General features: G+C 44.2%; 1 protein-coding gene across 1 annotated transcript in view; it reads left to right on the plus strand.

Annotated features, from left to right (window-relative positions):
• The first annotated feature begins 2674 nt into the window (after positions 1-2674).
• GPC1 (glypican 1) overlaps positions 2675-26384 on the plus strand; it is a 329347-nt gene continuing 305637 nt past the window's right edge. The window contains exon 1 of the mRNA XM_074963999.1: positions 2675-3613. Coding sequence (XP_074820100.1) covers positions 3457-3613 — 157 coding nt within the window. The 5' untranslated portion in view covers positions 2675-3456. The remainder of the gene's footprint in view (positions 3614-26384) is intronic.

Here is a 26384-nt window from a genome sequence, read left to right on the forward strand (position 1 = left end):
GTCAGCACTGCCGACTGGGCCGTTAAAAGTCCCATCAGCGGTGTTGCCTGACACCGGTCCCTGGAAGTGGCCAGCAGCAGGTCCTGCTCCTAGGTGGGCGGGGGGCCCATGGGGCTCTGCACACAGCCCCCACCCCGAGTACTGGCTCCACACTCCCATTGGCCGGGAACTGGCCAATAAGAGCTCGGGGCGGGGGGGGGGGGGGAAGAGCTGTGTGGGGATGCTTGCGTGCCTCTGCCTGGGAGCTGGACATGCTGCTGGCCGCTTTGAGGGCGCAGCGTAGTCCGCGGTGCCAGGACAGGCAGGAAGCCTGCCTTAGCACCCCTGCTGTGCCGCTGACCAGGAGCCGCCTGAGGTAACCCCCTGCCCCAGCCCTGAGTTCCGCCCCCTCAGCCAGAGCCCCTTTCTGCACCCCAAATTCCTCATCCCCCAGCCCAGAGCCCTGACCCCCCCCACCCCCCTGCCCCAGCCCTGAGCCCCCTCCCACACTGTGAACTCCTCATTCCCAGCCCCAGCCTGCAGCCCTCCCCCCAACCCTGAGCCCCTCCCACACGCCAAACCCCTCATCCCCAGCTCTGCTGGGTCATGGGCATCAACAATTTTCTTCAACTGGGTTGCCAGGAAAAAAGTTTAAAAACCACTGGTTTAGGTGATACTGAAACAATAGGTGTTCCTTGTGTAAGCGGGGGAATAGTCCCGCTACTGTGGGGAACTTTCCTGGCTTCTGCACTACCCCGGTGAAGTGGGCTAGCGAAAGGATCCAAGTCCTCGCTCCCACTTTACCCAGTGGCCTCCCTGACCTTGAGGACTCCCCTTCCACTCTCTTGTCTGGCAGAGTCCTCATAACCCCAACAAGGCTGGCCCCAGGATTCCTGGGGGGGCTCAACCCCCAACCCTGCGGTGGTCACCTAGGACAGCAGCTAGGGTGTCCCCACTCCGGGGTACTCTCTCTGCACTGAGCACTTCTCTGACCCACTGACCATTACATACAATTTAAAGCAAATGCAAGTTATTTAATCAAAAATTAATTTTAAAAAGAATAAGGAATAATGGGAAAGGTTAAAGGAAACACATCACCCCGCTCTGTGGCAGGGAACATCACAAACGGTGCCTCTGGAATGTCAGGGCAGTTCACGGTCTGTTCCTTGTAAGTCCCAGGCCTTCTTCTCCGGCCCTGGCTGTGCTGTAGGGATGCTGTGGGTTGGACACTTGCTCTGGTGGCGGCCACACGCTCTCAGGCTCTAAGTGGTAGGACCCTTCTTCCCAGTGTCACTCCCGCCCTGTCGGGGTTACAATCCAAGCCTGGCCTGCAGAGCCCCTTGGCTGAAGCGTCTCCCTGTGCTGGGCCTGCTGCCCAGGGTCCCCCTCAGTCTTCCCAGCTGCTCACCACACCCAGCTCCGGACTGCTCCAGCCCCACCTCCACCACTCTGTCTCAGCACTGCTGCTGCTGCTGTTCTGCCTCCAGCTCCCTGGGCTGCTTCTTTGGCCCCTCGGGCTCTGGTTGCTGCAGTTCTGCTCCCAGGACAGATCTGCTCCACAGGCTGCAGCTCTGCTTCCAGCACTGACCTGCTTTGTGGGCTGCTTTTCTGGCCCCTCTGGCTCTGGTTGCTGCAGCTCTGCTCCCAGGGCAAGTCTGCTCTCTCTGGGCTGTGCCTCTGGCTTTGGAGCTGCAGCTCTGCTCCCAGGACAGGGTCTGCTCTCTCTGGGCTGCTTTTCTGGTCCCTCTGGATCTGGCACAGCTCTGCTCCCCAGCTCAGCTTGGGCCCCTGCTTTCTCCTTAGCTCAGCCCCCCACTCTGTCTGACCCAGGCAAATCCAGCTCACACAGAGGACGGGACCACCCTGGCCTCCTGACTCCCTGATTAGCCTGCTCGCCCTGTCATTCAGGCTGATCTGAAGCATTGGCCTCTCCCCATTGTTCCTGGGGGCTGTCAGTCTCAGGGTCCTGATTTCCCATAGACACTTCTCCTTTTAGTACTGGGAGCTAGCCAACCAAAACACCCCCACTGAATGTTAGTAAGGGGGCAACAGTCCCCTTACATTTGCTCCATGACCACCTTTCCTAAAGATGCTTTAAAGTTACTGCAATTCTGGTTATTACATAGCAGGGTTGGGTCTTCTGAAAAATACAGGGCAAAGCCTAGCACTCAGCCTGCACCACTGACTCTCCAGCACCCAAGGTTTTGTGCTGTAGTTTGCAGAAGGACGCTGGCCCTATAATGGAGCACAGGCTGCATGCTACGCCAGGTATGCAATGGACAGCCGGGTGCAGGTTGCATGCTGGGCTTTGCTTTCACTGTGCAGAGGGCTCCTGCCCGCGGAACCGGCCAGACGGCCCCGAGCGCACGCTGGGCTTACGCCGGCCTGTGGCCGAAGGAGATGCCCGGCGTTGAAGGGAGCCCAAGGCGCAGAGGCTGCGGAACGGTGTCAGGGGCGCTGGCTGCCCTCGCGCGCTGCCCTGACTATTGAAAATTAGCAGGTGGCGGCGGAAGATGCTGTCACCACGCGGGGAGCAGGCGGCGCAGCCTTCCCCACCCCCGCAGAGTTTAACGGAGCAACCCCCCGGGTCGGCGTGGGAGGAGCCTGGGGGCAAGGCAGGGGGAGCTCCCCGCCCTTGATTGGCGCAGGGGCTGCATGATGCCACGTCCGGTGGGGGAAAGCCCTGCCTTGCCGCGGAGCCTCACCGCCCTCGCCCTCTTTGCAGGTGGTGCGCCGCTGCCGCCGGCCGGGCTCACTGCTCCTGCCGGGGACACGCGCGCTCGCCCCGCGCGCTGCTGCTACTGCTGCTCCCGCGGAGTGCCGCGCCGCCTCCCCGCCCCAGCCGCTTCCACGCTCTCCCTTAGCGCCCGGCCTCAAACTTTGCCCATTCCGGGCTGTAATCCGTTTGCATCGCAACCGTCCCCCACAGCAGCGCCCAGCCGGAGCTTGGGGGAGATGTGCCCTCCGCACTAACCAGAGCGTTTACACACAAGTGGGATCTGCCTCTGCTGGGATCGGGGCCGGGTTCCATCCCCCAGGAGCTCCTGCGTTCTGAGTGGCGGCAGCTGCACCATCCCTGGGAAGTCAGCCCCAGAAGAGCCAGGATTCCCCCCCCCTCGTTCTTCTTCCCACCCTTCTTGCAATAGCGCTTGGAAGTCACAGGCTCTCTCCGCAGCCCGAGATCTTGCATTGCTCTGCCTAGGTCCCACTGATTTTTGCCTGTGGGTTGGGGACTTTTTTTACCCCCCGCCCCCTTGCCATCTGATTTCCCCGGAGTGTTGTTTTCTAGTGGGGCGGGGAGGCAGGGATGCTAGGGGGAAGGTGGGACTGAGCTCCCCCCACCCCCCGTGCACCGTGCCTACAAACAGCGAGCGAGCGCCGGGCAGAGGGAGAGAGCCCGCTTTGCAGCCCGGGGTCAGCGGGACCTTGGGATTGTCCTTTGCGCTGCAGGTTCGGGGGGCTCGGCGGAGAAGGAGGATGCATTTCTTCCCGTGGGGATTTTGGCTGCTGTGTGTCGCCTCCTCCTCGGCTCGGGGTGACAGTGGCAGCAAAGCGAAGAGCTGCACCGAGGTCCGGCAGTTTTATGCGACCAAAGGATTCAGCCTGCACGGGGTACCCCAGGCGGAGATCTCAGGTGAGCCTCTCTTCACCCCCAGACCCTTCCCCCGTAACACAAGGCAGCGCTCTGCAAAGGCTCTCCCATAGAGGGCAACCTCTGCTAAGAGCCCAGCTTCCTCGCCTCTCCAGCACTCAGCCTCCCAGCTCCCTGTACAAAGAGACTCCGCTTTGTCACGGTCCGTGGCTGGCTGGAAGGTGGGACTCAGGCAGGATGGTGCTTTGCAGAAGTGTGCAAACTGGGGGTGTTGGGCACCAGCTCCTGAGGTATTGGCAGGGTTTCCCCAAAATAAAGGGGATCTCTCCACCCTTCTGTACAACACTCCAGGGCGTCCCCGTCTCTTCCCATCAGATTTCTAGTAAATGAAGAATGAACCCACCAATTCAACAGTGATCCATCCAAATAATGGTGTGATTTCCTCTCTCCTTCCCAGATGACCAGTGCAATTAAGTTGGTGTTTATTGCGTAGGCAGGTAGTCTGTTCTGCAGTGTTGGGGTGAGGAGAAAAAAGATTTCTTGTAGCTTTGGGGTTTTTTTTTTTTTTAAAGGGAGTTAGTTAAAAGTCGGGAAGTGGTGAAAAGTCAGACTTTAGATTTCTTCAGGAGCAGGATGTGCCACACCTAACCCTTCTTAGCAAGTGTAAAGTCTTCTGATATACAAGGTTTTACTTGATTCTCTGTGGTACAAACCTGTTTAATGTCAAAAGGCTGTGAGAAATCAGGTGATTGCGGTCCCGTTTTTTTTCCTTTCATTATTGTACAGTTGCAGTGATCTAGGGGATTTGGGTCAGAACTCAGGATAGTCAAAATCCCATGGGTTTGATTTCAAAGCTAGAAAGTGTCCCAAGGTTACAAGAGAGAAGAATTGATTTTTTTTTCTAATCTTCTTTTGGATGAAAAACAGCGTAAAAAGCATTTGTCAGTTAAAAATTGAAGTGTAAGTAAAATGACCTTTGTCAGGTGTTTGAAACAGGGCAGTAACCCCAGCCACCTACATCAGAGTTTATTCCTGCTGCCTTAATACTGTATTTGGAATACAAACTAAATGTGGGGTTTTTTGTTTTTCTGTTTTTTGGCAAATACAGAGTTTTTTCTTTTCAGAAAATCTCTGAAACATAAATAATAATTAAGAGCCCGGTTAGGTTTTTGAAAACCCTGGGGGAAAATATCTGCTGAGACTTGCATTTATTTTTGTTTACTTTATTTATTTTTAAAGCTTTGCCTAAGTTCTGATTCACAGACTTGTGATCCCTGTCTGAGAGCTTTCTTGCTCACTTGTGGGTGCTTCCTGTTTAGACAAAGCATAAGATGTGTAAGCGTATGTGCCAGAGCCAACCTACAGGGACATCTCAGCAAGATTGCAGTTTGTAGTTCATTTCTAAGCTGCAGAATTTCTTATGATGAATATACTTCAATAGTGTCATTTTATGGGGAACATCATCATCATAAGACATACAAATGGAGAAGGCTGAACTTTTATCCATATAAATGCCATACAAATGTGAACTTTTTCTGTGTTGAAAGGTGGATTTTAAAGTAAAATGGGAGGTTTCTGAGAGTGAAATAGTGGAGAATTTCAGTAGAGGGCTATTTTTTTTTTTAAGGAAGGGCAATGAATCCAGCGAAGCAAAAAAGACTCTTTTCACTTGATTACAAATTATCTGTAAGGGAGAGTTTAAATATGTCATGCAGTTTATAAAGTCTTCAAGGGAGTAAACATTTAAGAAGTATTGTCATGAGAGAGAGAGTACATGGGAGTGGATGAAACCCTAAATGAAATGATGGTAGTACAGGCTTCAGTGTTGATCATATTTTAGAATTGTGTGAAATGAATTGCATAAGATATAAATATCTTGTGTCCTCAGGTTCACTGTGTATAAAACTTCTTGTGCCTAGAAATGTTGAGATCAGTAAAGACAGATTTCTAGGAACCACATTTATTATTTCTAAATGGTTACCAGCATTCATGTTTGCAATCTTAAGCAATAATGATTGAAAATATAGTATCACACTGTTTACCTTTGACAATATAGTATTGTAAACAGTGAAACTGTACAGATAAATATTGTTATAAAAACTGGTGGAATGAACAGAGAAAATATGGGGGAATGCTGTCTTCACATGTGAGCGTTCTCCTGATAGCACAGCCAATTGTGTACTTAAAAATACAAAATGAGAACCCTTTGTGTTCATTGTTGGCGACTGTCATATGTACTTCAAACTTCTAAGAATTTAGAACTTAGAATTTAGAAACTTTCATCTGTATTCTCTTAATATCAATATAATAAAGATAAAAGATGAATGTATTTGACTGTGAAAATGCACATGGCAATTTTGATTGGGCACAGAGTATATACTGTGTATGCTTCTGGTTTGACTATCCTATATATAGGATGTACTAATTGTTTGGATTATTTCAGATTAAAGGTCTTTTAAATAGATTTTCAGCGATAACTAAGCAAGAAACCATAATAGATAACATTTTGTTTTAAGAGACCACTTTTTATAGCATTTCCAGAGGTACTGGGTAGAATACAGCTCCACCTTTATTAGCAAATCACTTATGTTAAGCCAGCAAATTTTGTTGTCCCTTTGAGTGTCACTTAAATACAGTGAAACCTGTTTCAGTTACCCACTGTAATCTGTATGACAGAAATCTGATCAGCTCAAGATTCCAGTTACTTCTGTAAATGTCTACACAACAACAACAAACACTAGGAGCAATTTTAGTTTAGTAAGAAGTGCTGATTGGGGTAGTTTTGTAATGAGCAACCTGGCTCTGCTTTTACTGGAGTCCCTGTGAGAGAGGTTTCCCACTGCCAATCTTGTGGCTTGTCAGATGTGCAAGGATCGCCCTAAGAGCCACAGTTCTTCACTCTTTGGGGGCAACTAACTACACTTTATCCTCTTCCTCTCCAAGAAGCTCCTACTGGTTTTCCTCCTCCCATAGTCTTCCTCTTTAGCAAAGGAGGAACTTGCTTTATTGCCCCATGGCTTTGGCTGCCAAGAGAGAACTACGGGTGGCCACCTTGCTCCTGGATTGTTAGGGCTGGCTCAGGAGTCTGGTATCGTTAAAGGGCCCATGCACCCCCAAACGCCTCTTGATTTCAGAAGAAGTTGAGGGTGTACCAGTCATGCAGGCTATGACTCAGAACGAGTTAGCTGCATTTATGTTGGTTTTAGCACACTTCAGATGTTTTAATCTGCAATTTTTAATGATTTAAGAGGATTATGACTAATATGAAACTCCTTGGCTCAGCTGATGGTAGTTCCTGCTTATGAGAGTACAAAGCAGCTAGAGAGGCGACTACGCTGTTGTTGTTAGCTCAGCAACATATACAGGTCTGATTAAGGAAAGAGTTCAGCCCCCCTGGCTTTCTCATGAAATGAGCAGGGTGGGTTTCTAACTTTACATTAATGTTTGTACAATGCATTGAACATGTATAAGCACTCTAAATATGTCAGGTACTATTATTAAATGTGCTTTAGAAAAAGACAAGGTGTTAAATCTTATGGCTTTGAAGTCAACGGCAAAACTCCCAAACATTTAAAAAAAAAAATCTACCCGTATCAATAATCTCCGCATCCCAACCTGACCTCCTGATTCCTATATAAATATATGCTTTAGGGATGATTTCTAAACTAAGTGGAGATACTCCCTCCCCTTGCACATGGTGCAGTTGGCAACATTCGCCAGGCCCACATCTACTCAGTTGGTAACTGGATGGGCACAGGTTTCCTGCCATTTGGAGTGTATTCCCAGTGCAGGACTCATTGCCTGAAGACTTATTGTCCTTTTAAACCCCATAAAGACCACAAAATTTTGTGAAATATCCACCCCCCTCATCACTAGCCCATTGCTTGGGGTGCTCTGAGTTGAGTTGGGGCCCTTTACAGAGATTCTTGAGCAGGGTTATGTGTTTAAATGTGGCTGCTGTGAGAGGGCAATATGTTTGAATTCATTTACCCCAAGACATCGCTTCTCAAAACTTGGTTCCCTCTCATGCTGAGACAGAGGTTGTATGAGATGGGAGTATCACGGGCAAACGGTGAGCAAACTGCAGAATTTATTTTCTGTGCGTTTTGAGCTAGCGTGGGTACCCACTTTTCAAGGCAATTCTGCTACTCACCCGTGTAAGTATCACTTAACCCTGTGCATTATTGTGTGCTTAGTTTGTCTGAGTCAGAACCACTTGCTTTCATCTCTCAAATCTTCTAACCTCCCACAAACTATTCCTGTGACTACATTATGCTCTTTGTGAGAGAGACTTTGTCAAGTGTATGTATGAGAGGCATTGTAGGGATGTTAGCTAAATTAAGAATTGAGCAGTACTGTTCTTTTACTCTCTTTGCAGGACCTAATTTGATGGGGATTTCAGGATGTTACTTTGTTAATGACAAATATAGGAATTTTATTTTGAGTTTTTCTAGAGACCTGCAGTAATAAAGCTACAGGCACAATAACTGGTAAAACTACAGATGAGATATAAAGAATAGAATGTGGGATTTTCTGTGCTCAAACCGCAGGTCTCTGCCACTTGATTTAAAGGTGAATCTCCATTATCTACCAGTAGTAGTAGCAGAGTTTATTATATCATCTTTGTGTTGTAGCCGTACCAGCTAATTATGTTACAGTACTGGTGGGCTTGTTCTGAAGAAATGAGATTTTAGCTGAAAGATATAAAAATTCTCCTGGTCCTGCACACTTGGTGGTAGTACTTCTGAAGAAGCAACACAAACTAAATTGTGTCCTGTTTTTACTAAATTTGGCAATGATCTTGGTATGAATATTGGAACAGGTTTTGGTTGAATTTGATCCTTTTCATGCCAAAGTCCTTTTTAAAAGATTGATATGTTTACATATTTTCTGCTTGGTGATTGTTCTGTTAAGTTCTCAGTACAATATGTACACACACACACTTGTCAAAATCATACTTACGGAACAAAACAAGCTCCCTCTGGTGGCTAATTAGTAGGGCCCTGCCAAATTTGTGGCCATGAAAAACACATCATGGCCCATGAAATCTGGTCTTTTGTGTGCTTTTACCCTACACTCTACCGATTTCACGGGGGAGACCAGCGTTTTTCAAATTGGGGGTCCTGACCCAAGAGGGAGTTGAAGGGGGGTCACAAGGTCATTTTAGGGGGGATCAAGGTATTGTCACCCTTACTTTTGCACTGCCTTCAAAGCTGGGCGTCCAGAGAGCAGCAGCTGTTGGCCAGGTGCCCAGTTCTGAAGGCAGCATCCAGCTAGCAGCAGGGCAGAAGTAACGGTGGCAATACTGTACCATGCTATTGTTATTTCTGCACTGCTGCTGGCAGCAGCTCTACTTTCAGAGTTGGGCTCCCGGCCAGCAGCTAATGCTCTCCAGCTGCCCAGCTCTGAAGGCAGTGCCGCCACCAGCAGCAGCACAGAAGTAAGGGTAGCAGTACTGCAGCCCCCCCTACAATAACTTTGTGACCCCACCCTCAACTCGTTTTTTGGTCAGGACCCCTACAATTACAACACCGTGAAATTTCACATTTAAATAGCTGAAATCATGAAAATCATAATTTTCAGAATCCTAGGACTGTGAAATTGACCAAAATGGACCATGAATTAGGTAGGGCCCTGCTAATTAGACGCCTAGGTCCCATAGGTTTAAGCAAAGATGGTGTACCCTACTGGACTGAGGCCCAAATTTTGAAAGGTATTTTAGGTGTTGCTGTGCTCAGGTAACTGACTTAGGCTCCTTTTGAAAATGAGATTTAGACTCCTAAGACCCAGATATTCAAAGATATTCAGGGACCTAACTCCCATTGAAATCAGTGGGCTGTAAGTGGCTAAGTCCCTCTGAAGGTATGTCTAGGTAGCAGCTGGGAGGTGTGGTATTCAGCTCAGGTAGACTTGAACTAGCACCCTAAACATAGCAGTGGGGCGGTGGCAGCATGGGCTACCCACCCAAATACTCTCCCACCTGACTCCCTGGGTACAATACTTAGTTGACCAGCCCACCATAAATGCTGCCATGGCCATGCTGGTGTTTTTAGCTCAAGCAAAGCTACCACGAGTGTATCTACCTGAACTACGAATTACACCTCCCAGCTGCTGTATAGACATAGAATCAGTTAGGAGTTGCAATGCTGAACAGAGCAATTCCAAAATACATTTAAAAATCAGACCCCTAGTGCCTGCCTCGCTCATATTTAAAATCTAGAAGGCTGTATGTTAAAATGTTCAAGTTTCTTTTAAAGGATTTGCCTTTCTTTCAGTGTGAGATGGATGACTAAGTTCTCACCACATAATTATCTTTATCAGCTGCGTCTGACAAAAATATTTCAACAACTCCTTTTGTTGGAGAAGCAAAACACGATTAAAGTCTCCCCCTCCCCCCAGGAAAATCTGAACGCATGTATAGCTTGAATTCCTTTTGTTTGAAAATCCATAGCCTCTCCTCCTTGTTTCTCTCCCCTCTGGTCTTGCCACGTGACTGTTCAGTTCTCCTGTTTTTGTCTAGAGAGTCTAATATCCGTGAAATCTCAAGACCGGCAGATATGTTTGATAAGACCAGAGAGGGGCAGCTTTTAGATGATGGAGCTGTTAGGTTTGGCAGGAGTGAAGCAGGTGGTTCTGTTTTACCAGTTGCATTCAGAGGACCGTATAGACTCGTTCCTGCGGCTAAGTTAAATGACTAGTTGTGCTTGTACTTTTAAAAATAGGTTGCTGACTTTGCTAGGAAAATATTGAGTTCAGACCCAGAGTTTGTTTTTCTTAACTCAAAACATTAATTATTAAAAATAGAGGGCTTGAAAAATCTGCTCACTAGTAGTGACTGTGAACCTTTTTCTGATGAGTATGGGGACCTAATCTAACTCGCAGTTGCTGTTGGAGTCAGTGGATTATTACTTGTGTTGTCCCTGCCCCAAAAGACCTTAAGGTTGGAGTAGTAATGCTGAGCCTGCCACGTGACCGGGTTCTAATGTAATCTGACTGGGGCCAGGGGAGAAAGTGCTGTCTCTTGACAACACTCTTGTGTGTCAGTCATTGAACTGACAACTTTCTCAGAATTCTTGTAGCTTGCTTCAGAGCTCTCACGTGAGTTTATGAAACTGCACCCTGGGAGAGGGGATGGTCACTGGTAGTGGGGAGCCAGCTGGGATTTAACTGTCATTGAAATTCCCAGCCTAAATTTCCAAATGTAAAGGAGTCCCAAATTCCATTGAAATTCGATGGCATGTAGGTACTGTAGTTCCTTAGGCTGCTTTGAAATCCCAGCCTCTATTTGCCATTTTCTAGCCTGGCTCCTTTATTTTAGATAGCACTCTTATTGGTAGGCTTTTTCTTCTTCTTGCCAGCGTAGCTGCTTTAGTACATTCAGAGTTATAGATCTTGTCCTGAAACGTGCAAGTAGAAAGAAGGGGTAGAAAAAGCAAATATCGGGCAAGCAAGTAGTATTATATATGATGCAGGTAGCAAGAGGACATTCTGTCCTGGGGCACTGTTAGGCACTAGTAACTGCATACACCATGATGTTTAAACAGGGCAGGGCTTCCTGGAATAAGGGTGCATCTAGCTTACAAGATGGTGTGTACATGAATTACACCTGCTCAGCAGAGCAATGGCAGGGTATCTCTTGTGCTGGAAACACAGCCAGCTACCTGCCATTCCATGTGGTGTGCATCTGTTTGCTTGTAACATCTTGGTTTACTTCTGTTTTGGATTAGACATGAAATACCCTCAGTATTTCTTGAATCTGTTGCATTGCAATACGTATTTAGCAAATTTCACAAAATTCACTATTCTTGGGATAGATATGAAAGAATTTCTCCCTGGTAAGGTTTCCGTTCTCCTTAGGAAGAACTGAATTTAACTGAACGTTAATTCCTGTAGGATGACACTTAATAAAGTTAGGAGATGGTTGTATGATATTGACTCTCCTAAACTTTGTGCATGGACTGAATCCTTTCAGAAAATTATATTCTTGCATGATAGTCCTTAAGAAAAGCAAGCAAGGCTATCCTGTACATTAGCAAATGAATTTCCGAAGTTCAGGTTAATGTGGTTAGGGTGAATTTTTTTCCTAAGGCTTGACGACAATCCTATTTTTTAAAAAACTACATTCCCAGGCATGGTTATGTCACCATCTGTTCCACCCTACAGGGTTTCCCTTAAGAAGTGCCCACCCCATTTGTTCCTTTGCTTAAACACTCTGAGCTATAAGCTTATCTTTATGCACCAAAACACCTCTTGCTTTTTGAACACAGAACCATACTTTTTAAATTGCTTTCTGATGTCCTGTACTGAAATCCTGGATGAAGGAGGGATGCTGTCTTTAGAGGCATCAGCTCTGTCTGTTAGAATGATTTATATGGTGGTGTATCTCCATGCTTTCAGTGGAACCTCTCTGGAGTAAATAAGATGAGAATCATGCCCATCACTTTCAGCCCTGATGGAGGTCCATCTTGGAGGCCACTCCTGCAGACAGTTACTATTGGGTGTAGTAATGAGAGGGGAAGGATGGTCTGGTGGGTAGGATGCTAACCTGGGATTTAGGAGACCCAGGTGCAGTTCCCTGACCTGGGACAAGTCTGTTAATCTCTACATCTTTAGGCACCTGCATACCTTTTAAAAATCTGCTCATCTATGCCTCCATTCCCCATCTCTCCTATGAAGATAATAGCACTTACCTACCTCTCCCAGGTGTTGTGAGGATAAACAAATTGAAAGATTGTGAGGTTACTGTGGTAACGGGGGCCATAGAAATACCTTACCTAGATAGTTCCTAGTACTGTGACTAGTTCCAGTTAAATCACTTGAGATGATCACTCATGATGATCAACACTATGTTTGGTCATTTAGTGTTTGCAAGAGCAGCTGCTTGTTTACTGTCATGTTAGGGTCTCTTCTCTGGTACTTAATCCCCCCCCCCCCCGCCCAATTCTGATTAAAGCAAAGATTTCTTTTTTAAATCTGACATCCAACTCCTTTCTCCTCTGATGTCTCTACACACCAACATCCAACTACTCAGAATATGTTGTGCCCTTGACAGTTGTAACTATGCCTTTAAGTAACATTTGATTCCCAGGGGATCAGATTACCTCCATTGACAGTTTGAGTTCTGTGAAAAATAATGAAGCTTTAGAATGTAGACACTTTAAATGCTCGTCTGTACATGACATAACTGCAAGTTGGGTCAGTGATGGCTGCCCAGTTTCCATTTTAGTTCCAATTTTGCAGTCATAAAAAACTCTCGTTTCCTTGTGATTTGAATATGCAGTGTGTGCTGTGCGATGGTTGTCCAAAAAACACTGGTTCTGGGTGTGTAGCTTTCTTTTTTTTTAAAAAAGAAAATACATTAATCACAATTGTGTGGACTGTATTGACATTATAAAACTAATTTTTTGGGGTTCTTTCATATACAATGCAGTCTAAATCAGAAGTACATAATTACCCAACTCTTATAAACTCCTATACTGGCAATGTGAACAAACTATTTTTTTAAACTACCATGCATTCTACTAAAGCACTTTATAAAAAAAAAAATATTTAGTATGGTTTCAATGAGCAACATGATAGCACTTAAGCAGCGTTCAGTACTTTATATGATTAAAATGCAGATACTGTATGACAAGCATTTTTGACTTGCAAAAATGGTATTTTATAGCATTGTAAAACTATACTATATAATTCTTTCAAAATATCTCCTAGGTCTTTATTTTACACAAGCTTCTTGTTTTCTGACGGGTGTGGGGGAGGGGACAAGATAAAAAACAGAAAAGCTATTACTGTCATCTTTTAGTCTATTTCTGGATGGGAGAAAAGTACAATAGAGGGAGTGTTCGGCGATTAAGCTTAACTGTACAGTTTTATACAGTTAAGTATAAAAACTGAAAGGAACTCGTGCTTTAGTTTCTTCTGAGATGCCTGAGTGTTGACAATATTTAAAAAAAAAACAAACTTGCCCTCAGTTTAACTTGTGCCACTCCAGTAAAGTCTCTGAGGTCGTACTGGCATAAATGGGGGCTTGAAAGGATATTAACTGTGTCAGCATTTCTCTAGCTCCAGCTGTCTCAATAAATGAGTTTAAATTGCAGAAGGAAAGTCTTGTGGTTACTTGGATAGGAGTGGGAGGAAGGAGATCTAGGTTCTGTTCCCAGCCCTGAGGCCCCAGTTTTCACAGAAATGCATGCCAGTCACTTCACTTCACTTCTCTCCCCTCTGTGACTCAGTTTCCCCATTTGTAAATGTTAAATGGGGATGTTTTTTCTTAATTATCTCATGGGAAGTGGGAGGGTTGTGGAGCTTAATTTATTGGATTGTAGAGCACTTTGTTCTTCTATTGCGCCTTCCATCTAGGCATCTCAAAGTGTTGCTCTCTTTCTAACACAGTTGCTTGGCTTTACCCAGCTGTATGAATTTAAAACGGTTGTATAACTATTTCCCAGTTTACAAACATCTGTTTGGCTTTGCTGCAGAATTCCAAATAATCCCTGCTAAAACTCTTCATTTGTGGGAGGTCTCACACAGGCTTCCACATTGTGGGAACAGAGTATCTTTATTGAATTGGATCTATAAGGCCATATTGTGGCTTTAAGACTTCCACTGGGAGTTTGAGGAGGGGCTGCACTGTAATGGGTGGACTTCCCCCAACTCATCCAGAATTTTATTGGGGCCTAGCCCATGCTGGGGTGGGAGCTCTGCCCACTGGTGCTGGTTCAGTATCAACTACAGCAGAGTGTGGGAGTGGGTCTCAGCGTATGTTCTTCCGTTAGCCTTTGGCTCGAGCTGCTACCGCAACAGAGGCTTAGTGACGTCCTAACTGCTTGACTTTAAGTCTCATTGAAGTTAATATTAGAGTTAAGCACACGCATAAGTCTTTGCACGATGGGAGCCTATAGAGCAGTGGTCCCCAAACTGTGGGGCATGCCCCACTGGGGGAGAGGGGGCACGGAGGAACGTTCAGGGTGGCGTACAATGGGGCCTGGGCCAGCCCCCATGGGGGGCAGGGAGGGAGTGCCACCCAGCCCCACTCAAGCCCTAGCCACTGCCCTGCTCCGGCCCCAGGCCAGCTCTGCCTCTATCCCCAGCTCCTCCCTCATCCCCAGTTCTGCCCCCAGCTCTGCCTTCAGCCCAAGCTCCACTGCTGAGCCAACTGTGCAGTAATGGAGTGGGAGTGCGGACAGATTCCATTACTGGGAAGGGAGGGGGTGACAGAAAAAGTTTGGGTACTACTGCTATAGAGTATGGGATGATGGTGGAGCCCATGCAGAGAGTGCAAGGAGTGGGGAAGGCTCCTTGCATAATCATCCTGTCCATCTTTGCAGCTGATCTGTACAGGTGCATGTCTGCTCTGTCGTGCAAAACATCTTCCTGGGTTCTTTTGTTTTCTCTTTGTACTTTGCATTAAGATTTTTACAGCAGTTGCGCTTAGATCCAGGCTGTGGCATGCAAGTTTGTTTGATCATGTAACAAACAGTTTCAGTGTTCTTTAATTATAATAATACTATTAATAATTAGTGACCAGATGATGAGTAAAAGCAGATCTGTTTGTAAATCTCTGCTACATGCTGGCAGCAATTAAGCACAGAAGGAGTTTGGATGCTGGAATGCTAACTAAATTAATTAATTTGGGTACTGTTAATTTGTATTACATGATGATGCATGATTGTTGCTTGTTAAATATACAAATCCACGCTGAACAAATTGGTAGTGCAGGTCATACTGATATTAAGCTGCAGAATTTTAGTAGGTGGCCTAAATGATTCCAGATTTATCGAGTTGGAAGTGGTAAAATGGTACTGTAAATTACTTATTTTTCAGGGAAATCAATTTACATATGTGATCTGTTATGGATTATAATAGGAGTGGACTGCCCAAAATAGCTTTTTGATAGCCCAACTTATGCTTTACAGTGACTTTGTACTCTCCTGTGCACAAACAGGCATGATTTTCTAAGAGCTGACTATAAAGTTGTTGTTTTTTAAAGATTATTATACTACATGTGTATTGCTAATGAAGCCCATACTCTGATTTTTGTTTTGTTTTAAATTCCCATTGATATCAATAGTAGTTTTGCTCCCAAAATGGATGGTGAATATGGCTGCCTGGGGCTTCACATTTCTACTATATAAAATAATCCCCAAATAGTAGGTAAAGTCTTTATTGACTATGGGCCAGATGCAGCCCCTGGGCAGTACATAGGCACGTGACCTGAAAGCCATGGCTGGGAGGGGAATTATGAGATCCAGTTTTTGTACCCTAGACTCTGCAGAGCTCATAATCCCAGAGAAGTTCCAGAATGAGGGAGAGGGATTTGGCCCACATGGTTTAGTGTTTGCATTCTTCCCTGTATACACCTTCTGTTGCTGGGATTAATCACACTCATGACAGCTGTACTGGGTGATCGCCCACTCCTGAGCTGGCTGTTAACAGTGCAATTTTATTGTTCTCCTGTCTGTGTGAAAAGTATTCAAGGCTTGAATTTGGTACCTATTGTCTCTTCAAGAAAAGAGTTTTGTAGTAATTAGCCCTGCTTCAAGATGAAGGTGAGCAATTACATACAAACCAGAACCACGTTCAACCTGCTGTATAACCAGATATCACAGTTTGGGCAATAGTTTAGAGCACATCTTGCTTTTCCTCTGTCTGTACTTACTGCCCTTTTCGGCCACAGAACCATTTAAAGCCTCAGATGTTTCCATGATGCAAAAATAATTTTGCTATGGAGATCACTACATTTCTGACTCTACTGATTTTGCTGCTCTTGGGTTTTCCTGGAAAATACAAACTTACAAACAAATGTAGCACTTTTTTCAGGGTTAAAGTAAATTTTAAATTAAATCTGCATAGGTGCTAGCAAATGTAAATGAGCAAAGACTACAGTGAGAGTTTGCTCTTATTAAATAGAGTGAATACTTTCAGACTTGGGGCACATTTTAGTATTAAACCAAAAAAGAGAGAGCGAGTCACTGTGTTTAATGTGCAGTATTGTTTGCTGCAGTATTCTGGGTCAGCTGTCTGGGGGTTTGAGTTGTCTTTATAAGTAACATTGCACTTTATATTGCAGTGAAGCAATCTCCTGTCAGTCATAAATTAAATATTTTTTCCTGTTAGTGATACATTAAATGGCAGCACTTAGGGCTGAAATCCCTAAATATATCTGCAATTTTACTGGTGTATGTATATCCAGTATAAGTGATACCCTGTATTATCATGCCATCACTAGTAGATTTTCATCATGTTACGTTACTGAGCATTCGCTTTCCTTGTGCCAAAGAGGGGAATAGACTTCTGGAATTACCTTGCTCATGTAGTTTGTATGTACAACACTATTTAAAAAAAAAAAAAAAAGAGAATAAAGTGCCAGAAACCATCTCCTCCTCCCCTCCCCCACCAAAAAAAAAAATCCCTTTGTTAATTTGCAGATTATGGTGACTGGTAAAATGTCATAAATGAAATGCAGAAACCCTTCAAAAAAAACCCCCACTTAATATGTTAGAATAAAGCTCAGATTAAGAGAAACACTGGCAAAATCTGGGCCATTAATAGATAAAACCACATCCCTAATGAAAGTCTTTTGGGAGTTGGAAGAAAGTCCATTCTTTCATTGGTATACAGCATTTTTAGTTAGCAAAATTTAAAATAAAATCTCTTTCTCAGTTTCTTTTTTCTAATGTGTCTGAAATATGACACATCATGACAACAAAGAAATGGTCTTGTGGTTAAGGCACAGTCTGGCTGGGGCTCAAGATCGGAGTTCAATTTTCTGCTCTTGCAGAGATTTCTGATGTAAATTGCTTAATTTCTCTATGCCTCAGTTCCCCATCTGTCAGTGGGGGGTAATAAAACTTTCTTTGTGTTTTGTGTATTTGCATTATAAGCTCTTTGGGGCAGGGTCTGTCTCTTACTGTATGAATATATAGTCCCTTGCACAGTGGGACCATGATCTCCTTTGCGGCCTCTAGGTCATGCTGTAGTAAAAAAAAAAAAAAACAATCAATAACAACATTACTTCGGGCCAGATTCTCCCAGCCTTACTTATTATGAATAGAGTCAATGGGGCTATTTACTTGTGGAATAGAATTCCATACTATTCAACCTGAGTAAACTCTGACAGTTGTTGAACAGATTTTTATGGGCATGTTGTTGGGCTATATTTTTTTGTTTTATCATTACTCATTGATTTCAAGTATCCAAACAACTTACTTACTCTGTTCTCACTTACTAAATTCTTCTAATGTGTATTTGTTTCTGTCTTCTAATTCAGTGGTTCTCAAAGCTGGTTCGCCCCTTGTTCAGAGAGAGCCCCTGGCGGGCCAGACTGGTTTGTTTACCTGCCACGTCCACCGGTTTGGCCGATCACAGCTCCCACTGGCCGCAGTTAGCCCCCATTGGCCTGGAACGGCTGAGGGAAGCAGCACGGGCCAAGGGACATGCTGGCTGCCCTTCCCGCAGCCCCCATTGGCCTGGAGCAGCAAACCGTGGCCAGTGGGAGTCGCGATCGGCTGAACCTGTGGACGCGGCAGGTAAACAGACTGGCCCGGCCCACCAGGGGCTTTCCCTAAACAAGTGGCGGACTGGCTTTGAGAACCACTGTTCTAATTATCTCCAATTCATTACTCTACATTTTAATTCAATGGGTGGTGAACTCTGGCTCATTGTGAGGCGGGAAGGAGCTGTGTTAGAGCAGAAATCATTCATTCAGGGAAAAATAAAACTGGACTCCATGCATCCCCAGAGACTCTGACCAGAGTCAGGAGCCAAAATTCTAGAGTCCTTGAATACTTAACTATGGAATGGAGAGTCAAGTTTAGCCATGAGGAGTGCAGACATCACCTTTGCAGATTTGAATGTAGGTTAATAATTATTTTAGTTGGTTGCATGCCTGGAGTTGCATTACATTTGTTGTGTTGTTTTTAGCGAGTTTTGAAGCCACCAAGTAGTATGTAATCTGTTTTTTATATTGATATAACAGTGTCTAATAGAGTTTCATGTAATTGAATCTTAATTATTACAGACAGCTTTTTAGTATGAAACTATGGTAACATTTAATGTGACAAACTACTTCTCACAATGAAGTTAAACAGTTTATTCTTCCCATTTTAAGCAGAGCCAGGGGGATAAATAATTCATTCAGTGGTAGTGGCACTATGGTCTCTGACTCCATGCTGGTAAAAGTACATGCCACGTTGTAGTAGCGACACATGCTATGTGTTTGTCGTTGCTTTTTTTAAAATATTGTTTATTTTAATTTTTATTTTACTTTCATCATGAAAAGTCCAGTCAGCCACATGTGACAGATGTTAGTCCTGTTTCTTAAAGCATTACCGGAAGATACTCAAATACTGTTTTGATGTATGTTATCAGAATCTGAACAGACTAGAATATATAGTAACTCCTTGCTTAACATTGTAGTTATGTTCCTGAAAAATGCGACTTTAAGCGAAACGATGTTAAGTGAATCCAATTTCTCCTTAAGAATTAATGTAAATGGCGGGGGGAGGGGGGGCTTAGGTTCCAGGGAAAATTTTTTCACCAGGCAAAAAAGTGTGTGTGTACACACACACACACACACACACACACACACACACGCTCTCTCTACATTTTAAACAAACAATTTAATACTGTACACAGTGATGATTGTGAAGCTTGGTTGAGGTGGTGAAGTAAGAGGGTGGGTGGGATATTTCCCAGGGAATGCCTTACTGCTAAATGGTGAACTAGCTTTTGGCTGAGCCCTCAAGGGTTAACACGTTGTTAATGTAGCCTCACGCTATACAGTGCAAGGCAGCACGAATGGAGGGAGGGGAGACAGCGTAGCAGACAGAGACACACACCCTGTTTGTGGGGGAGAGAGAGAGATGCACATTGCCCCTTTAAGTACGCTGACCCCACTCTTAAGTACATTGTCTTTAAGTCTATCAGGAAGTTGAGACAGCAGCTGCTGCCCCAAGTTCTCTGTGTTTCTCTCATCCGTGTCCCCACCCTGCTGTATATGGAGAAGGGGTAAGCGGGGTGCAGGAACGGGGGACACGCTGACATTAACACCCCCTGCCCCTCCCCGCACAGCAAGCTGGAGGCTCCTGGGAGCAGCTCCAAGGCAGAGGGCAGGAGCAGCACATGACAGTGCGGGGAGGGACAGCTGAACTGCAGGCAATTGATAGCCTGCACAAGGAACTGTGGGGAGCTAATGGGGGGGCTGCCGGTTCACCCTGATTCCAGGCCCCCCATCAGCTAGCTGCAACGGGCTGCTCTTCCTGCAAGCAGTGGACAAAGCAGGCAGCTGCCAAACGAAGACCTTATAAGGGAGCATTGCACAACTTTAAACGAGCATGTTCCCTAATTGATCAGCAAGGTAACAATGAAATGAAGACTTTAAAGTGAGGAGTTACTGTATACAGATGCGTGGTAGCAGTAGAAATTTTGTTTTCAAAGCATTAATTCCACTCAGCCCTCTGGGCCAAGGTACTTGGGGGGTGCTGTGTAACAAATTAAAATACAGTAATATTTTTAAACACTCTACTTACTAATTAACATAATACAACCATCCTCCTTTGACTACAACACAGAAAATTAGAGGGGGATCTAAAACAAATGGTGAGGGAGCAATAAATGTGGGTCAAATGATTATTCTAAAAATTATCACCATATTCACCCTTTGCTGTCTGCTATTGTGTTTATACATGCTGATTCATAGATGAATGACTGTGCGTGCGTCTGCTCTGCAGCTATTCTCACTCATACACACAAAGGAGAATGAGTGATTCCTTGACTTTTCCTTATCACCAGTTTTTGCCAGGGTTAAGACACTGAAAGCATACCTTGAGGGCTTGCAAATACACTTGCTGTTGGCAGAAATATAATTTTCCCATCAGTGTATTGATCAGCTTTTTCAGCTAGACTAAATCAAAGAGAATGGAGACATTTCAATGGAACACCACATAGCACTGTTTCTGAACTGGCAGCATTTCACAAAAAGGTTGGGACTTGTGCATTTGTTGAAGGCTTGCATGAAAAGTTTATTATTGCCTTGCTACTGTATCCTGTCCGGTCAACAGAGGAAGACAGCTGAGGGCACTCCAATGTCTGACCCACTCTCAGCATCAAGTTCACGTTATGTTATCCTAGAAACAGCAATGCCAGCACTAGAATGTTAATCTGTCTTAAAGTTTATACTCTAGAAGACATTCTTTCTTTTAGTTCCAGGGAGGGGGGTTTACTTGCCCCTTGTTGCTCACACAGCTCGTTTTAGTGTTAATGACACCAACCTCCATTTGGATAAAGAGGAGAGGAGAATATAACACATTCAGATTTGCAAATCACGGTTGCATTTCTGTCAGCTTTGGCAGTTAGAGTTTCTGGTAACTCTCATGGAGACAATCGGGTTTTAATTTAAAACCCTCCCTGAAGAAAGGAAAAGCTGGCAGCTGAGAGATTTGGCAGAGTATCTTTATGTGAAGCTTCTGTCTTTCCTTATTTTCTATGATTTGTGTTAGCAGGAGGAAAAATGATTCTTTAAAAAAAAAAAATACCCCTAAATTGGCCAAGTACGCAGGGCCATATTTCTGCAATTACCACCTGTACCAGTTCTGCAGTAAATCAGGATTTCTCATTTGATGAGCAGTTCTACTTAAGCAAATAAACAGTGCTTACCTTGTGCTTAACACAGTCTCTCTGCTGCTTTTCATCTGAGATAAGCAGAGGACACAGGGTCATGCTCTAATAAGTTTATTTATTCATCAAGGCAAGGTGCGGGGGGGGGGGGGGGGGGGGGGGTCTGAGGTGGGGTCTTCAGCCTGCCTGCAACACTGGGGGCAGAGCTGGGCCTGTCAGTCACTGACCGAAGCCTGTGTTTCTCCACCTGGAGAGCCTGTCTCATTCTCTCTGCCTGCACAGCAGTAGTAAGGTGGGAAACAGGCTTCACACTGTAGAGCTTAGGGTTCCCTTTTGTCTTGCTTGTTGTTCAACTTGACCTGCCTAAAATGAATATATTGAGCTCTTCATTGGCTCTTCAGGGCTGGTAGCCCTGCAATTTCGCAAAGTATTCTTCCCTTGGATTGGAACAAAACTTTCTCCGAAAGTAACTCAGCAGTTAGTCTCCTCTCACAATCTTAGGGCTTGTCTTCATTGTTAGCTTGAGTTAGTACCCTTGACTTAGCTTTGCTCATGTGATAGCAGCCACACTATGAAACAATACTCAAGCTTCATAGAGGGATTGAATCAGCAGAGTGATTGGATTAGCTGCTCACGAGTTGTGCTAACTGGAGTTGTAGCTGCATTTACGCTGCATCACTAGTTTGAGTATCAGCAGCAAGTAAGCTTCAACCATACCTCTTGACAGGCCAGCTAGCTCGAGTTTAAAGCACAATTTAACACGAGCTAGAGATTGCTCTGTGTGGATGGGATTTGGGTTGGGGCAACACTCGTGTTACATGCTGCAGTGAAGTCAAACCCTCCCAAGCAAGGGGCTATGGTGAAAAATTTCACTCCTTTTTGATGGAGACCTCTGCTTTTTCTGCAGCCAAAACCAGGAGTCGGAGACTGCAGCCTCTCCCAGGAAGGATTGTGTGCTAGGCCTCTGTCTCCCAGAGCGAGGCAAACAGATGGAGGAATGGGGAAGGCAGTGTCACACAATCTTCCAGTTCGAAGTTGCATGCTTTAGTTCCTAAATTCATCCCAGAATCTTTTGCATTAGCTGTAAAGGAAGTGTGGTGGTAGCTGATGCACAGCTTTCTGGAAAACCTCTAAGATCCAGAGACATCTGATGTGTATACAGATGACCAGAAATCAGGATACCATTTTGGATGTAGAAACCAGAAAGGCCGAGGAATTCAACAACCAAAGTAGAGTAGTCATAGTTTAGCTTGGTGGTGAGTGCCTGCTGTGATGCAAGTGCTATATCCCAGCAATACCCTATTAGATCAGACATCCTAGACAGCAGCCTACTAACTACGCCTAAGGTTGTACCAGCACTACCTCATTTCATAAAAAAGAGAGGGAATATCTCCTTCATCGTGGCTTGGAGAAGTGACATAAGATCTTTAGAGTTATGAGCTAATGAGTAATATGTTCACTTTGAAAGATTTCAGATTCCTCACTACAAAGAGATGATAAAAGTATTTTACCTTATTAGATTGTAGTGGTTTCTTCTGAGTGTTTTTGAATGTGGGGGAGCAGAGGGGAGGGGAGTTTGTTTGCTTTTTAAAAGGTTTTGTAATATTAAAAGTGTTTATCTGTTTTTGTAGCAAAGTAAAACATCCTTATAGAAATTATTACTGTACTCTTGTATTATAGGTTCATTTTTATCCCTTTACAATTTTTAATCCACTCCCGGGTGGAGATTTTCTGTGCCTGGAGCAAGTTTTGAAGGCTGAGCTCTAAACTCTGTTTTACAGGGGATGGGGATCAAATGAAAATGCTGACTAACTTGAACTACAACAGTGTTGCCCAGGCTTGGCTACAATATATGTGGTTTGTAGGAATAATTTTGGGCCAACTTTTGATCAGTCTTCTACAGACTTAAAGGGACTCTGGAGGGAGTCCTGTCGAGTTCTCCTCAACCAGTGTAATAGCAGCCATGATGTGAGGTCCTGAGGATGGCAATTGTAAAATAGCTGAAAAAAAAAAAAAAAAGGGGCAGCTCCAGTGTTCCAAGAGCAGCACAGAGGGATACTTCCCCCTCACCATACACCAGTTTGTGATGGGGGTGTACTGGGGGAAGGAGATTCTGGTCTCATTGCTTCCTGTCCCTATTAGACTTTGTCTTGGAATTTTGAAGCCTAACCTGCTAGGTCATCCCTATTTTTAAATTTAGTCACTGACTAAATAACGTCTATTGAGATGTGGCGGTAGCTCTCAGTGTATTTATAATCTGCCGTCGCATATAAAGTTACACAATAACTAGGGGCATTTAGCATTACGTATTTGATATGCTGCATAGCCCTATTACCTGTATATTTTCCTAACATGGGATTTATTAGCATCGTTTGTGTTTGAGAAGTTAAGGCACTAGTTAAAGTGGAAAGGGAAGTTGGTTTTTAATCCACAGGATAATCTAACATCTTGTAAAAGTATCATACTATGGAATAGCTTACAACACTATTTGTAACAGTCTTTTTGTAAACAATTGAGTTTTGAGCCATTGCTGAAATATATTGTTGACTATCTTTAAATACAGCAGAGCAGTGGCAGCGCGAACTTTCCCATCCTGAATTGCCACTTGCATCTGCCGTGGCAACCTTTAGGAGATACTGCTTAATAATACTCTAAAATTTGTTTTCTAGCTAGTCCATTCTGGGATTCTCCTAAATAGAAAAGGCCTGATTTTTATTAGTTAGGCACATAAAATGCTCATATATTTGCATGCCTACATAGAATGTGCAGTTACCACAAATACATGTGCAAACGGGTAATAATGCATGCAAATGGCCATAATTATCCACACTGATTTTTGCAGTAATTGCACACACAAGTTAGGTATGCAGATGTGGCCTCACTAGTGGGTTTTTTTTTTTTAAGTCATTTGTGCTAAATTATGTATGATATATATTTGTCACTCTTTTTCCCAGCTGCTATTTTCAGACCACCAACTTCTTTAAACTCAGGTTTCCTAGAATTGTAAGGAGCATGCTTTACCCAGTCTGACAGTACTTTATATTTTTAAAGTGTGTACAAAGAATTCAAGCAAGGTGAAACAAGATTGGAATTCTTTGCTATATTCTATGCCAGTCAGATTGTGTTACTGTTCCTCCCAACCAACAGGTGGAAGCAGACCACTAGCACTTCCGATTTCATATATCCGTTATATGAGTCTAGCCAACTCAGATAAGGTCAGTTATTTCTCTCTCCAGCAAGTGGATGACCTGTATCCCGCAGCCCATCCAGAGAGTGAAGTAGGCCACAGAGGCCTAGGAACCCAGTGGATGTGGCTACTGTTGCATCCTCCATAAGGTGCTGATGCTCTGAGCCATCATACCTACATACCCCAGCTGTCTGTCTCCCCATTCTACCCCCCGCACGTGGCTGGAATCCAGACCCTGCACTACTTTAGGGAGGGGCTTTTACTACTAGACCCAAGCTTTGTGAATGCTTCAGACTTCAAAGAAGAGGCATGGGGGGATAAAAATACATAATTAAAACAACATTGGATTTTTTTATTTAAATAAGGTTTTATTTAACATTGACAATTTACTTTAAGGCCTAAATTTATTTTAATCTATTAAAATTAGTTAAATTAAATAAAACACTGTTAAACGGAATAAGTTTGCTGAAACTTTAAAGAAATATAAACCACTGAACTTGTGGAAGTCTCTGGCTAAGTACCAGTACCCTGAGTTTGCTGTTGTGCTAAACCAGCTGTTGACAGCGGTCACCTCTTCTGCATGTGCAAAGAGAGTATTTTCTTCATTTCAATGTATTCAGTTCAAGGACTTTTAAATTTTAAGTTCTGAAACCAATTGTGAGTTGAAAAAGCAGGAAACCTTGTTTTCCTCTTCCTGTATGTGAATGAAATCCAAGTATGCGAGGATGAGATCTACTGGTTCTAAATCTTGAAGGACGCAGTGACCAGAAAAAATCAGTTCAATTCACTAACCTCAGCTAAATAGTTTAGATATTGTGACAAAGCTCTGTCCTTGCCTCCATGGGTCCCGTGTTTTCTGGCGGATTTCACTAGCCTCAGAGGCTCACTGTGACCCTCCACGTAACCCTTCTCTCTCTAGAGACAAGGGTCACAGTCTACTGAGCCATTTTCATCATAAGCCAGCGAGGGAGGTGAGAAGTCATCCTTCCTTGCACAGTCTCTGTTGTCTCCCAGTCTCAGTGATTAATCAGGGGGCAAAGGTGGCGGGGGGGGGGGGGGGGGAACGGGCTCACCCTCTACTCCGGGCTCCAGCCCAGGGACCCTATTAGTATCAGCTATGGTAGCTGACCTTTTAGAAACATGACATGTACAATTCCCTGGGCTGCTTCCCCCACACAGCAGCGCTCACTTCCTCAAGCTCCACTTCACCCTTACCCCAGAGCCTCCTTCCTTGTACCTGATATAGTGTGTACTGCTCAGTCTCTCCAACAGCACAACTTCCTCCCACAGCTCCTGACATACACACCCACCTGACTAACTGGGAGGCTTTTAACTAGTTTCAGCTAGCCCCTGATTGGCTTCAGGTGCCCCAATCAACCTAGCATTCTCCCTGCCTTCTGGAAAGTTCTTAATTGGCCCCAGGTGTCTTAATTGACCTGGAGCAGCTGCCATTTCACTTATCCTGGTACCAGGGATTTGTTTAGCCTGGAGCTAATATATCTATCTCCCATTACTTTTCCATAGCCATCTGGCCTTGCCCCGTCACAATATATAAATTGTTTAATGAATCAGTTTTGATAAACTTTTTTCTTGTGTATCCAGCACATTTAAGAGAGCTTTATTTAATACAAATATTAAAATGCTGGTTTTGTTTTTTGATTTAATTTGAATTTCCATCCGAATAGAGCGTCACACAACTCACAAGTTAATCATCTAGTAAATAAAAAATGCATCATTCACCATTTTCTAACATAAAAAAACTGTAAAAATTAAGATTGAATAAATGTAAGCTAAACTATATAATTGCTGAAGTAAATGTGTATAGATTTAGTGTTATCTTCCTTGTTAACAAAAAGAAGCACTAAATTTAATATAAAGGAAACATTTAGTTGCAAATCAACATGTTTTAAAGGTTGATTCTCATTGGTTGGCAACCATTATTCAAGAATATAACTGAAGTAGAAATTATTTAAATCAAGGCTTCCTGCTTGGTGATTTAAATCACTTTGG

This window comes from Natator depressus, chromosome 9 (genome assembly GCF_965152275.1).
Source record: "Natator depressus isolate rNatDep1 chromosome 9, rNatDep2.hap1, whole genome shotgun sequence".
In the NCBI taxonomy this organism is placed as follows: domain Eukaryota; kingdom Metazoa; phylum Chordata; order Testudines; family Cheloniidae; genus Natator; species Natator depressus.